This window comes from Mus caroli, unplaced genomic scaffold (assembly GCF_978045245.1).
Source record: "Mus caroli unplaced genomic scaffold, Mus_caroli_1 scaffold_8, whole genome shotgun sequence".
NCBI lineage: Eukaryota > Metazoa > Chordata > Mammalia > Rodentia > Muridae > Mus > Mus caroli.
The window spans coordinates 15,489,637-15,503,553 of NW_028227263.1; the positions used below are offsets into that span (position 1 = coordinate 15,489,637).

Below are 13,917 nucleotides of genomic sequence, written 5' to 3' on the forward strand. Positions count from 1 at the left end.
TCCCAAGGACAGGCCACAGAAGCTGCGATGTGCCACTAGCCTCTGGCCATTACCATCATTCAGAACTGTGGTCTCCTGAGATTTCCCAGTTAGCGTCCCCTCCTCACTGGTCTTAGCACACAGTGGGGTCCTAACAACTAAGCTAGGAACTTTAGGGTTCAGTGATGTAGAGGCAAGCTGATGATGGCCCTATAAAGAGTATCCTAGCTACACACAGTCTCTGTTGGCTCTTTGCTCCCTGGGGTCTGTGTTGTCTCATTACTGGGCAGACTTTTACTAGTTTGGCTGTAGCTTCTTGCCTCTGATTCTCTGGTGTGAATTTTTACTATATTTCTACTGGGAGATGATTTGTGTGGAAGGACTGCCAGAAAGATCTTAAAAATTAAAAAAAAAAAATACATGCCTTCTGCAAGCATAACTTGTGATCCTGATTCAGAATGAGTCAGGTGGGTGGCTCCACAGGAGCACTATGGACCAGCCCCATTCCAGAATCTTCTGAGTCCCTTCTCTGTAGATGGAGCTCATGACGTTTTTGTGGTCAGTGGAAAGTGGACATCTTGATGTTGTCAGGAAACTTCTGGTTTCTGATGCAGCCTGCTCAGCACAGCTAGGCTGGATACTATGTGGACAGTGGGAGGGGCTTGGGAGTTATCTTTTGTTCTGTTGGGGTGGAAAACCTATTCTGGAACAAGGGGATTAGATTCTAGAGGCACTTGCATGTTCCCTGCCCATCTTCCCCTGCTTGCTTCTGCATTTGCCTTAGAGATTGGGATCCTTGAATGTATGGCTCTCTATTACAGAATTACCAGGTTCCTTCTTCTTTTTCTTTTCTTCTTTTTTTTTTTTTAATTAAAAAAAAGCATCAATTTTTTGTTGTGGCACAAGGAGTAAATGTCCTGTCTGCATAGTATAATGTATATACAGCTTCTCCTTGTCTCCTTGGGTACGGGTAAGGTGGCTCAATGGACAAAGGCGCTTATGACCAAGCCTGGCGGTCTGTAGTCAGTCTTCAGAGCCTATGTGGTAGGAAAAGAGAACTGACCCTCAGAAGTTTTCCTCTGACCTCCACACTGATATGCACACAAACACATGCACACAGATACATTTTTTTTTCATTTATAAAGAAAATCACCTTTCTCCTTCCCAAAAGATACTTAGAAGGTTCAGAAAAGTCCTTATGTGTATTTTAAATAATAAGATTTCATATCAAAATTTGCTTACTGATTTTAACATTTCTTTGTGGGCTTTTTTTTTTTTCTTTTGAGGAGGGGAGGATAGGGTCTCTGGGATTGAGCTTAACAGGTAGCCAAGGATAACCATACTGCAAACACTTTTCTTCAATTCTATTAAGGGTAGTTGGGTTTCCAAAGAGCAGAAGGGCTTGCCAATGGGACAGTCCTGGGAACAACATAGGTCCTTGGGTTCCTCTGATGAGAGTCTAGGCTCCACATGGGAAAGTTCCTTTAGCTTTATCTTTGCCGGCTGAATTGAGGAGTTTGTATACTCAGCGGGGGATTGTCCCCCACGTGGGAGCTGGAAGCCTGGTGTGCTGCCTGAGTGGCTCTTGTCTAACCTCACACCCATGTCTCCTGGACCAAAGCCTCAGTTGTGGTCTGAGGTGAAGGCAGTATCCAGCAGCCCACAACAATCACACCAGGATTGTGTAGTCATTCCCAGGCACAGGCTTCGTGTGGGCTCTGGGTATTTTTTCTTTCTCAGAAATCAGCCAAGGAGAGACGGTGTGTTTAAGAGATAGACACTGGGTCTGACCTAGACTGATATACATCAAGGTAAACAAGAAAACTTGGTGAAGCCCTGTGTGCTGCTGGGTGAGAGAGGACCCTTCCCGTGTGGTTCTCAGTGCAAGTGTCTTTTCCTCAACCCTTGGTCTCCTGTGTTCACTGCTCTGCTTTCTGAAGCTAAAGTGACAAGAGTCAGCCCATTTTCACTATATAGTCTGGACATCATCAAGTTTCAGAAGGACTGGGGAGAGACGGAGAATAGCCTCCCCGTGCCTGGGACTCTGGATTTCTTGAATAAAAGACCTTTGAGTTACCAGAATGCCCTTTCCCTCTGTCTTAGCTAGGATTTTATTGCTGCAAAGAGACAACACAATGTAACTTTAAAAAAAAATTATTTATTTATTTTATGTATATGAGTACACCATGGCTCTCTTCAGAGACACTAGAAGAGGGCATCAGATCCCATTACAGATGGTTGTGAGCCACCATGTGGTTGCTGGGAATTAAACTGAGGACCTTCTCAAAGAGCAGTTGGTGCTCTTAACCACTGAGCCATCTCTCCAGCCCCCAGTGCAACTCTTATAAAGAAACACATTTAATTGAGCCTTGCTTACGGTTTCAGAGGTTTAGTTCATTATCGTCATGGTGGGAAGCATGGCAGCTTCCTGGCAGACACAGTGCTCTAGAGAGAAGGAGCTGAGAGGTCTACATCTTGATCCACAGGCAGCAGAAGGGGATTGTGTGCCATACTCTTTGAGGTTTGAGCAAAGGAGACCTCAAAGCCCACCCCCACAGTGAGAAACTCCCTCCAACAAGGCCACATGTTCTCTAACAAGGCCACACCTCCTAATAGTGCCGCTCCCTATGGGCCAGGTATTCAAACCATCACACCATGCATATCTTACAGCTTTTCCTTGAGATCTTTGTACTTTGGAGGCAATGGCAGCACGGATGACCTCACTTGTTAGATGTTTGTGAATCCCTCCCTGCTGACTTGATTTTGGATGTGTTTTTATTTTATGGTGCTGGACATTGTACATGAGACAAGCATCCTGTAATTGAGCCCAGCCTTTGAGTTAGTGATCTGTAGGCTGAGCAGGACTAAGAAGATCTTGGTTAGTCAGAGTTCTGAGCAGGGAAAAGCCAAAAAAACTATAATGAAATCAGTAGGGTCTGTCTGCACATTCTTAAGTGGCTGTCTTAAAACAATTAAGGTAAGGGGCTGGAGAGATGGTTCCTCGGTTAAGAGCACTGGCTGCTCTTCCAGAGGACCTGGGTTCAGTTCCCAGCACCCACATGGCAGCTCACAACTGTCTATACCTCCAGTTCCAGTCTGACATCCTCACATAGACATACATGCAGGCAAAACACCAATGTACATAAAAATTAAAAAAAAAAAAACCTAATTTTTAAAAAGTTGAGATGAAAAGAAGAAATACTATGATTAAACTTCTAGAAACATTTTTATTTGTAAACTTGACCTCCCACGGTCAAGGATCCTGTGACTTTTCATTTTGGCCCTTGTATTTTGTTGGTTTGTTTGTTTGTTTGTTTGTTGTTTAGTTTAGTTTCTTGTTGTTTGTTTTGTTTTGTCCTTTCCTGGTTCCTTCCCCTTTCTTTGTAAGCACTCCTGCTCTGGCTGGGTCCCAGCTCACTTCCAGCCTCCTCAGATCGAGCCAGCATTACATCTGCTGCTTTGCATTTTGTATACAGGTTTCGGCCGAGTCCAGCTCCTCCATGAACTCCAACACCCCGCTGGTGAGGATAACAACGCGTCTGTCCTCAACAGCGGACACCCCGATGCTAGCAGGGGTCTCCGAGTATGAGTTGCCAGAGGATCCGAAGTGGGAATTCCCCAGAGATAAGTAAGTGCTCCCTCTGGGAGGGTCATGGTCTGCACCTCCTGGGACTGAGCGCAGGTCTTGGTCGTGGGAGTCTCTCATTTCCACCTGTGTCTTGGTAATCAGGGACCTCCGAACTGTAAACTTCAGCAAGATGGTGCAATTGACAGAGCTGCTGGTGCAGATGGTAGGCTACCAGTCTGTGCCCTTGGGGTGGAAGACTAACCTTAGCTCTGGGAAGTGAGGATCCTGGAAGGCTGGCAGCTTCCTTCTTGTAGGATTAGAGTCTAAACAGCTTGAGAGTAACAGAAGGTGGAAAATTTGGCTCTTTCTGCATCAAAGACACAGGAATACACTCCCAGCTTGCTTGAAGACAACTAGTCTGCCTCTCTTGACATTTTCAGTGTCTTCCTAAGATTGTTAGTGATATGTTTAACACACACAGCATGGTGTGTGTGTGTGTGTGTGTGTGTGTGTGTGTGTGTGTGTGTGTGTACAGAGATTCAGAAACACAAAGACAAGCTTTCCCAAGTCTGGGTATGGCCAGCTCTAGTTGAAAGGGGAAGGAAGCTTAGGCCCCCTTGGAGCTTCGTGTCACACTATTCCAGGTACTTTGGTTCTCAACATAGAGATCTTTACATATATCCTAATCCAGGGCTGAGGAACTGTCTGTGTAGTCATCTATGTCAGTGGAAAGAATTTCCAGTTTCTTTATAGACTGTGGTGAAAAGAGCATTCATTCATTCCTTCATTCATTCAGGGGATGTTTAGTGGACATTTTTGGGGTGAGGTATGAAAGAAAACACAAAGAATGGTTTCTTTACCTATAGAATTTTGAGAAAGGAAGGTATGTTTCTCTTGACCCTTGCCAGCCTCCTCGCTGGGTGTGATTATATAAATAGCTGGGCTCGTGTGCACATTCCTATGTCTACAAGGCTGGACTAGGGAGTTGTGCTCATATGCTAAAAACTTGCAGCTTTTGGGTTGAGCCTGTGCTTTGGGCCACCTGTGACACCACAGTCAACAGTGTGAGTCTGTGTTGCCCGGCAGCTCCCACCCGGGGGTACCCAAGTGTGGAAAATCTGAGCGCTATGCATTTCCAAGCAGTGTTTAGCACAAATGTAGGTGGAGCACATTTCCAATGAATGAAGGCTATTTAGAAACGGTTTATTAGGTTGGAGGCAGAAGTTACACAAAGAGAGGTTTGTTATGGTTGTAGTAACAGGGGCAATAGGACATAAATTAGCCATTTTCCAACGCAAATGTTTATTTTCTGCCAAGATGTTCAATTTAATTTTAGTTCTTGACTGAAAAGGGGGTGCCTTCAGCAGAGCAAGTGCTGGTCTCCATTTTCTTTTCCTTTTTTGAGCTTTTAAAAGCGTTGTGTACTTACTGCAAATGCTGTTTACTGAGGACAGCTCAATACTTGCCTGTACTGGGCTTATGGTTTTTTGGTTTTTGTTTTTTTTTAAAAACAAAACAAAACAAAACAAAACAAAACACCCCGAAAAGCAGACTCAGGCTGGAGCGGTACCTCTGTGGTCTAGAGCGGTACCTCTGTGGTCTAAAGCAGACACTGCTCTGTAAAGGACCAGAGTTTAGTTCCCAGCACCCATGATGCGTAGCTCACAACCTCAGTAACTGCAGATCTGGGGAATCTGTCTGGGCTCCTTAGGTGCCTGTACTCACATGCCCATACCCTCTCCCCAGAAACACACATACACGTAATCAAGAATAAATCGGGGGAAAAAAAAACATAAAAATAAAAAACACACTCCTAAGTATTTATTCCAAAGACTTCTTCCCTGTTCCTTCTGGAACACCTAAAATAATATCAGGTCATTTGTCTGTTGTGTATAAAACTTACTTGCTTAAAAATGTAATTTGTAGCCGGGCGTGGTGGCGCACGCCTTTAATCCCAGCACTCGGGAGGCAGAGGCAGGCGGATTTCTGAGTTCGAGGCCAGCCTGGTCTACAAAGTGAGTGCCAGGACAGCCAGGGCTACACAGAGAAACCCTGTCTCGAAAAACCAAAAAAAAAAAAAAATGTAATTTGTGCTGTTTTCTATTTATTTTTTTCCTTGTTTACTTTGGGTTGTGATAAGGAATTCTAAACTTATGTCAAAAAGATATCGTGCCCGGTTTCTAGAAGTTTTTCTTAATGAGACACGACAAATTATTTGAAACGTGCTGAAGATTCCTACCCTGCAACTAGGCAATTGATGTAACCATAAAATCTACCGGTATTGAATAATAGTGATTTGAGATCTGCCCACTTTACAGGGACAGAAAATAAGGACAGACTTTCACTTTTTTCCCCTCCTCTGCGACATTTTAAATTGTAAATATTTAATTGGCTCAAGACCAAAAGCTCCCTATGGTTGGCATGCAGGGAGTCTGACCACCTCGCTAGCAAGGACACCTTCCATAAAGAAAAAGAAAATAAATGGAGAGGACAAATGTGAAATTTAATAGTCCCTCCAACAGTAATTGACGTTCTGGAAAAACATCACTAAGAAAATACCCCGCGTGTGTATCGGAGGCTCATTGGTTCCATATGCATGCCTCTGGAAGATTTTTATATTTAGTTCTGGGATTTCCCTCCCTGTGCCCCTCCGCCAGACTCTCGGTGTGCTAATCCCCTATTTACACCTTTAGGCTGACGCTGGGCAAACCCCTGGGGGAAGGTTGCTTCGGGCAAGTAGTCATGGCTGAAGCAGTGGGAATTGATAAAGACAAACCCAAGGAGGCGGTCACCGTGGCAGTGAAGATGTTGAAAGGTGAGTGGGCGGATGGGCGGGCGGGGAGGAGAGGGTCTTATCGGGAGTGAGCGTTCCTTTTGTGACATGTGAACTCTGCAGGGACGTGGGGTCAGAGAGCACATACTTGACCTGGCGGTTGAGGGGGTTTTCAGGATAAATGAGCAAATGAGACAGAGGATTTACCTTGAGCTGTGTGTACTTAAAAAGAGTTTAGCAGCAAGTTGTAGCTTGCTGGGCTGAACTGGTTTCTAACTCCTTAGAAGAGGTCGTGATTCTCTTCTTTTCTGTGTGTTCATGGGTTTAGAAAGTTTAGGGGGTTTAGGTGGTTAAATTTTGGACCCAGACTTTTAACATACAAATAAGGAGAGGTAGGTGTTAGAGTGGCAACTGGAGACAGAATGCCACATTCTGTCAAAATGTGGATTCAAAGAGTCGCTTAGAAGCCAAAAAGGAGCAAACAATTGGAACTGATGCACAATCCCAGGGACATGTAAACAATAATGCCACACTATAAATGCCCATTTTGTTTTTTTCTTTTTTCTTTTCTTTTTTTTTTGAGGGGAGGGGAGGGGGTCTGGAAATTTATACACAACCTTTGTAACACAGCTTGATGATGAAGCCCAAGGAGCTTAAATTGCTTTCAACTATTAACTTATCCCTGCATGGTATTCTTTTATAGCACGAGATAAAAGGAAAGGTCACATTATAAATCCTGTTGTGGGGAATCTCAGAAAGGAAGATTCCATGTTCAATGTCTCCCTGGCTTGTGGGCAGAGAAGTCTGGCCCGGGCCTGTGGGATGTGGCATGTTCTCATGTTCTCAGGAGTCCGACCTTTTTTTTCTTTGATAGGACACTTACCACATCCCTCCCTGATGAGACCATGCAGACAACAAAGGGCTGGGACATGGTTCATTTTCTCAGTTTTAGTTATTGACCTGAGACTCCCAGTGAAATCTGGGATGCTCCTTTCTTTGGAGACTGATGCCAGGGAGGAGATAGCAAGTATCGGGGCACCAGGGCAAAGGCAGCCCTTGGTATCTACTGGAAGCTATGGGTTGGGAAGGATCAGGCATCATACTTCTTTCCGCAGAACCTCTGGTTTTGAGATCCCTGGGGCTAGTGCGAAAGGGAGGGTTAGGGGTTGGCCCTTCCCTTTAAGCAAGATCTCCCACCATCCTTTTCATCATGGTCAGAGGACATTAGTCCCAAAGGCTTTTCAACATCCTTTGTGACAGCCAGAGGATGGCTGAGGTATAAGGAAGACAAGTGTACTGAGCCATGTGTCTGTCCATAGTCCTCTCTTCCCTCTTCTCTGTATTGGTCAGGATAGATTTTTGGACATCTGTGCCCCTATTTCATTTTTAACCCTTTTGCTTTTCTTTTAGCTCGGATTTTTCTTTTTTTAAATATTTATGTATTGAATTAGCTCAGTGGCAGAACACTTGAGAGGTGTGCACATGGTACTGGGTTTGCATCCTAGCATTACAAGAATCCAAACAACAGCAGAATTAACTGAGAGGAAAGCACAGCACACTGGAAATGTTCTTCCTCTTGTTTGAAGCTCTCTGTGAATCCATGTGTGTTGGGCCTCTGCCATGTGTGTGTCATGTATGTGAGATGTGACTTGTATCTCTGGTAAGGTGGTAGTTGGAGCTTTAGAGAGGTCTCTCTCTTTTGCTCACTCAGACTGTTTCTGTGTACACACACATTTATAGATGTGCTTATGGGCCTGGACCTAACTTTGAATAAGCTAAAGGCTCTGGAATTTTTGCTCTGTAAAAACAAATTTTCTAGTGGTCCCCAATGTTTTTCCTATGACTTTCTCCCCATTGTTCTTGGAGTTGTTTGGGGTGCATCAGGAAGTTTGACATGCTTTCTAGAAGGTACCGTGGATACATCAGAGGGTGGGGTTAATTCACAATCAAGTACTTCACTTCGAAAGACTTGGCCTTGGTGTTGTGGCCTAGATTTGGTCCCAACGTTTGCCCATGTGCCCTCTGGTGATCTCTATGATACTGAGCATGGCACTCACCGGCTTCAGCTTTTATCTCTTCACTGATTAGATGGGGAAGTGTTTCTGGCTCTAAAATTCAACTCCACGGTATTCTAAGAGTTTGATGGTCAAGAGCGATAGCTTGGGAGTTGGGAGAAACCAGCTGATTCATGGTTTGTCTAATTCGTGTTCACAGATGATGCCACAGAGAAGGATCTGTCTGATCTGGTGTCAGAGATGGAGATGATGAAGATGATTGGGAAACATAAGAATATTATCAACCTCCTGGGGGCCTGTACGCAGGATGGTGAGTACGATAAGAGTGTGTTTTCTGTCCACACCACACCGCTGACTGCCAGGTTTCAACTAGAAACAACTGGGCTCTTGGCTTTCTGCTTTTAGAGCATCTCAAGAATGCATTTTCCCATCAGGCGTGTTATACACACCTAGCCCAGGCACTCAAGATGCTGAGACAGAAGAGTTACAAGTTTGATACCAGCCTGGGATACCTAGGAAGACTCTCTCAAAACTACACAAAAGTAGAGGCTGGGAGACAGCTCAATCAGTAGAGGGCTGGTCTTGCACCGTGAGGACCTGAAGTGGATTATTAGAATCCATATTTAAAATTGAGCTCTTGTCGGGCATGGTGGTGGACGCCTTTAATCCCAGTACTCGGGAGGCAAGGGGCAGGCGGATTTCTGAGTTCGAGGCCAGCCTGGTCTACAGAGTGAGTTCCAGGACAGCCAGGGCTACACAGAGAAACCCTGTCTCAAAAAAACAAAAAACAAAAAAACAAACAAAAAAAAGAGCTCTTAACGAGGAGACAGAGGGAGGTGGATCCTGGGACTCACTGACCCCCTAGTTTAGTCTTCTCAGTGAGTTCCTGGTCAGTGAGAGATGCTGTCTAAAAAACAAGGCTGTCTTCTGGCTGCCACATAGACGCATACATATCTGCACGTGTATCTGCATATACAAATCCAAACATATCCACACGTACAGACACAACTTTTAAAAGTCACATTAACTCTACCCTTAGGAAGATGTTACCAGCCATGGGTACACAGCAGGTTTGTGTCTGCCCTCTAGGGGGCGTGGAAAGTTGGAAGTGGGGACTTCTTTGGAAAGGAATTTCTGCTGATGCTTTTGTTGTGTATGGGGCTAAGAGAGATTTCTTAAAATAAGAGAAGAGCTGTATGCTTTAGTTGAGAAGTTCTCTCAAAATGGGGACTGAGGAATCCTGTCTTGCTTTAGGCAGCAGATGGCTGAGCAGAATAGCTTCACAGAGAGAGTGGAAGGAAAGGGCAGTCTCCCCTCCCTCCCCCATCTCCCACCCCCTGGGGAGTGATCTCCTGGCTGCTCTCAGGAGTGCCTACTGGTACTTTAGAAATCAGCTTGACAGTGATGAGTAGATTTGAAAAATGCTTGCGCAGCTTCTCTTTTAGGTGTGCAGAGACTGGAACCTTCTTCTCCAAAGGGCGATTGTAGGTATTTTAGACTTTTGTGGACCTGTGGTCTCTGTTACAGATACTTGTCACTGCCATTGTATTGAACAAACAGCTTATATGATAGAGAAATGATTGGGCGTGACTGTGTGACAATAAAATGTGATGACCCTGACCAGTATCTGGCAGGATGTGGGGATGTGGCGTGGGGACCATTCTCTCCAACCCTTGGATCAACCCCTTGCTCTGGCTGTTTGAAGCCATTTAAATTCTATCTTTTATTTCATCCTATAAATTTAGTATTTACTTATCCTTACAATATATGTATATGCACATGCATGTACATACACACACAAAGTAGCTCAAGGGACCTAGAATGGCCATGCTTCTGATGGACATTGCTTTTCCAGGAAGACAGCAGTGTTTCTCAACCTGTGAGTCGTTCTACCCCCATAGGGGGTCCCCTAAGACCATCAGAAAGCACAGATATTTACATTATGATTCGTAACAGTAGCAAAATTGCAGTTATGAAGTAGAAATGAAATAATTTAATGGCCAGGGTCACCACAACGTGAAGAACTGTATTAAAGGACTGCGGCATTAGGAAGGTTGAGAAGCACTGCTCTAGAGGGAAGACGGGCATTCAAAGGAAAGGTGTTACAACTATGTCTTTTATTTCTTTAAGCCTTTGGAAGTTATTATGTTGATCATCATTTTGGAAAGATTAGAAATGGAGGTGCTCCCATTTATCCATACCTTTTTGAGTGGTAAAACCTTAAAAAAGAAAAAGGTTGGGGCTACCTCAAGTGATGGTATACTTATTTAGCGTTTACTACCGTGTTGTGTTCAAGGTTCTGGGTTTACTCCTCAACACCACAAATCCACTCTAGGTTGTAATGACCAAAGCCTTTGTTGAATCACCCCAGAATAGTTCCTCCAGCCTTTCCTGCTTTAAGGAGCCTCTCCCCTCTGCCACAGGACCTCTCTACGTCATAGTTGAATATGCATCGAAAGGCAACCTCCGGGAATACCTCCGAGCCCGGAGGCCACCTGGCATGGAGTACTCCTATGACATTAACCGGGTCCCAGAGGAGCAGATGACCTTCAAGGACTTGGTGTCCTGCACCTACCAGCTGGCTAGAGGCATGGAGTACTTGGCTTCCCAAAAAGTGAGTCCTTCCCATTCTACTTGGTTGGATGCAAATGCCAGTTAAGTGTCTTTGAGGAAGCTGGGTGGTTCAGACGTGCTCACTTGCTTGATCTAGTCCTTACTTGTCTTATACAACCTGGAAAATATTTGTGGTGTTATTCACGTTCTGGTTTAATGGACTCTTGAAAGGCAGGAGGCAGCCTCACAAACTCATAACAACTGCCGGAGAGCGGACCCTGCTTTGAGGCAGGGCAGGTGGGATGCTCCTGGATGACCTGGCTTCGATCGAGTGAGCTTAGGCCACAGTCTTGGGTGTTAAATTTAGACTGTTGAGCTCGATGTGGAATTAAATGATCTGAGAATGGAGATTGAGCACAGAAGTATTTTTGACATCAAGAGTCTGGGATATCTGTTTATTTTGTCTCCTTCGGTGACTCTGTGGTCAGAAGTTGGCCAGGTCCCCTGAGGTAAATGGTTGGCATTCCAAGCAAGCCACTTACAATGGAACGCTAAGCATTCCAGCTATTCTGGAAGCTGTGAGGCAGGTGCCCAGACTTTTCATGGGGATTTCAGAGGACCTAAGATAACCGTTCCTTACTTCCACACTTATGCTCTTCCCATAGAGATGCTTGGCTCCTACCTGGAGTGGAGCTTGCTGCAGTTCCATTGTCTCTAACTCCTCAGGTTGCCAAAGACAAAGGATCCCCTGGAGGGGCGCTTCTCTATGACTTGGAGCCTGGGCTACTTGAAGGGTCATTAATCTGGATTCCCCCAGGGGCTTCATTAGTGTCAAGAGTGAGTGAGGTGACCTGGTCAGATGGCACAGGTGCCACATACTACTTCTCAGCCTGCTCTCCATCACCTGGGAACATGGCTTAGAGTTAGTATGTGCTCCAAGTTGTGCTTTGTTTTATTTATTTTTTTCTTTTTCTATTTTCTTGAGAGTTTACAGCTTATAGCTTATATACTTTCTTTCTTTCTCTCTTTCTTTCTTTCTTTCTTTCTTTCTTTCTTTCTTTCTTTCTTTCTTTCTTTCTTTCTTTCTTTCTTTCTTTCTTTCGAAGCCACTATAAAACTTTCTGATATAGAGGGTTTAAGAAGCCAAATTTGAAGAGTTTTGAATTCTGATTTTATACATGCATGGTATGTGTGCACATAGTGGGAGCAGGCTGCCCCTGAGAAAATCTTTATCAAGGAGAAACAGACATTTGTTGGCCAGTGGTGGCGCATGCACTCAGGAGGCAGAGATAGTTTGAAGCCAGTCTGCTCTACAAAGTGAGCTTCAGGATAGCCATAGTATCCTTCATAATTTTATGCATAAAACAAAGGTTCATGACTTGGAACTTCCCACTCATGACATCTCGCCAATACTGCAAATGTTTTGGGTTTTGGGTTAGGAAATGTTGAGGAACCAAGATGTATGCACTTTATGTATATGTATACATGCATGTGCATATATATATGTATGTGTGTATGTGCATGTTTGTATATGTGTTTATATGTGTACATGCACATATATGTGTATTTGATTTAATGTCTGGCAGATGTGGATAGCTGTGGCATGATTTCCTCTTGACATGTTTGAACTATTGCACATGGAACCCTGGGCCGGGCAGTCAGCTGGAGGCAGCCTGTCAGATCCAGGCTTGGTTGCTGCTGTGCGTCCTTCTTGGTAGGAGATGGAGGAGTGCTTGCATGCAGTGGGCTTGCTGCTGACGGAGAGGTGGTAGAACTGGCTCTTCATTTTCCTTAGTCCTTCTTAGTCCTCCAGACTCTCCAGGAACTTGTTCTCTGGGCCAGGCTGTCCAGTGAGGTGTCATTCTTGATTTCTCAAAACAGGAGTCAGGAGTAACAGTAGGGGGGAAAATGCCAGTAAATGTGGAATTAAAGAGTAAGTGTATAAACAATCAGAGACATTTCGATAAAGCCCCTCTTCCTTCGGGGCCGTACAGTGCAAGGCTGGGACCCTGAGCTTGGCCCTTGGGGCTATGTAGACCTATCAAAGGTGAGTATCAGGGTCCTGTATGCTTTACAGTTTGCTCTTGTGTGTGGTACATTGCAATCACTGAGCTCCTCTTTGGGCCAAACTTTATCAGGTCCCAAGACACTGAAAGAAGTTGGTAGTTGGAATTTGGGCAAGTTCTGCTGTCGTGGTAGTCGTTTGGTTAGGGAAGCAGAGTGATCAAAGACAAGAATGTCCGACTGGAGAAACTGGATGGTGGTGAGCCTTCCCAACGGGAGGAAGACCTAGGAGCCAGGAAGCAGGGCAGGGAGTAATTTCTGTAGGAAACGCAGAGCTCACATTGAACATCTCTGAGAGCCAGTTAAGAGAAGTTGTCAACAGCAAGCCAGAGGATGAAACTCAACCCTGAAGGGGCCACACATCTTATGAGGCCAAAGAAGAGGGTGTGACTTCCATATGGTGGGAATTAGGGAGAAGCTGAGATGAAGGAGGCAGAGAGGGCAGGGTGTCACCCCTGGTGCCACTAAAAGTGTTTCTGGGCTGAAGTTGAGATCAGTTGTGTGTCCCTGTTCAGAGTCGGGGAAGGAGTGTGCTGGTCCACAACTATGTTCATGGTTCTGCCTCACCCCAGTGTTGTGGACTTGAGACTTTTTAGGTTGCAGCCAGTAGGTACAGTGGAGCAAGGGCTGTCACGTGAACTTTGCAAAGAGGGAATGAGCACATTTGGGGGTTGCAGAAACAATGAGGAGTAGAAGTGTCCTTACAAAAAACATGGTGATCATTGATTGCCAGACACCGTGTGGTTGTTTAGCTCTTGGTATTTTCCAGCTTCCTGGGATAGAGAGTGAGCAAGATGGTAGGTAGCAGTGGCCTATGGCAGCCTCTCTATCCCAGCTGAGCCTCTATGTGTGGTCGGAGCCCCCTGCAGGGGAAGCTAGATTCTTCTGACCACTCAGACTGCCAAACTCAGAGAGCACATGTCAGCAGGAACACACTACCAGGAGAACTTGGCCAGGGCCTTGGA

General features: G+C 45.1%; 1 protein-coding gene across 15 annotated transcripts in view; it reads left to right on the plus strand.

Annotated features, from left to right (window-relative positions):
* The window catches only part of Fgfr2 (fibroblast growth factor receptor 2), a 104,373-nt gene that overhangs the window by 77,826 nt on the left and 12,630 nt on the right, over positions 1-13,917 (plus strand). For all 15 annotated transcript variants that reach the window (XM_021169071.3, XM_021169066.3, XM_021169069.3 and 12 more), the window contains 4 exons: positions 3,456-3,607; positions 6,241-6,362; positions 8,535-8,645; positions 10,759-10,949. In XM_021169071.3, coding sequence (XP_021024730.1) covers positions 3,456-3,607; positions 6,241-6,362; positions 8,535-8,645; positions 10,759-10,949 — 576 coding nt within the window. The remainder of the gene's footprint in view (positions 1-3,455; positions 3,608-6,240; positions 6,363-8,534; positions 8,646-10,758; positions 10,950-13,917) is intronic.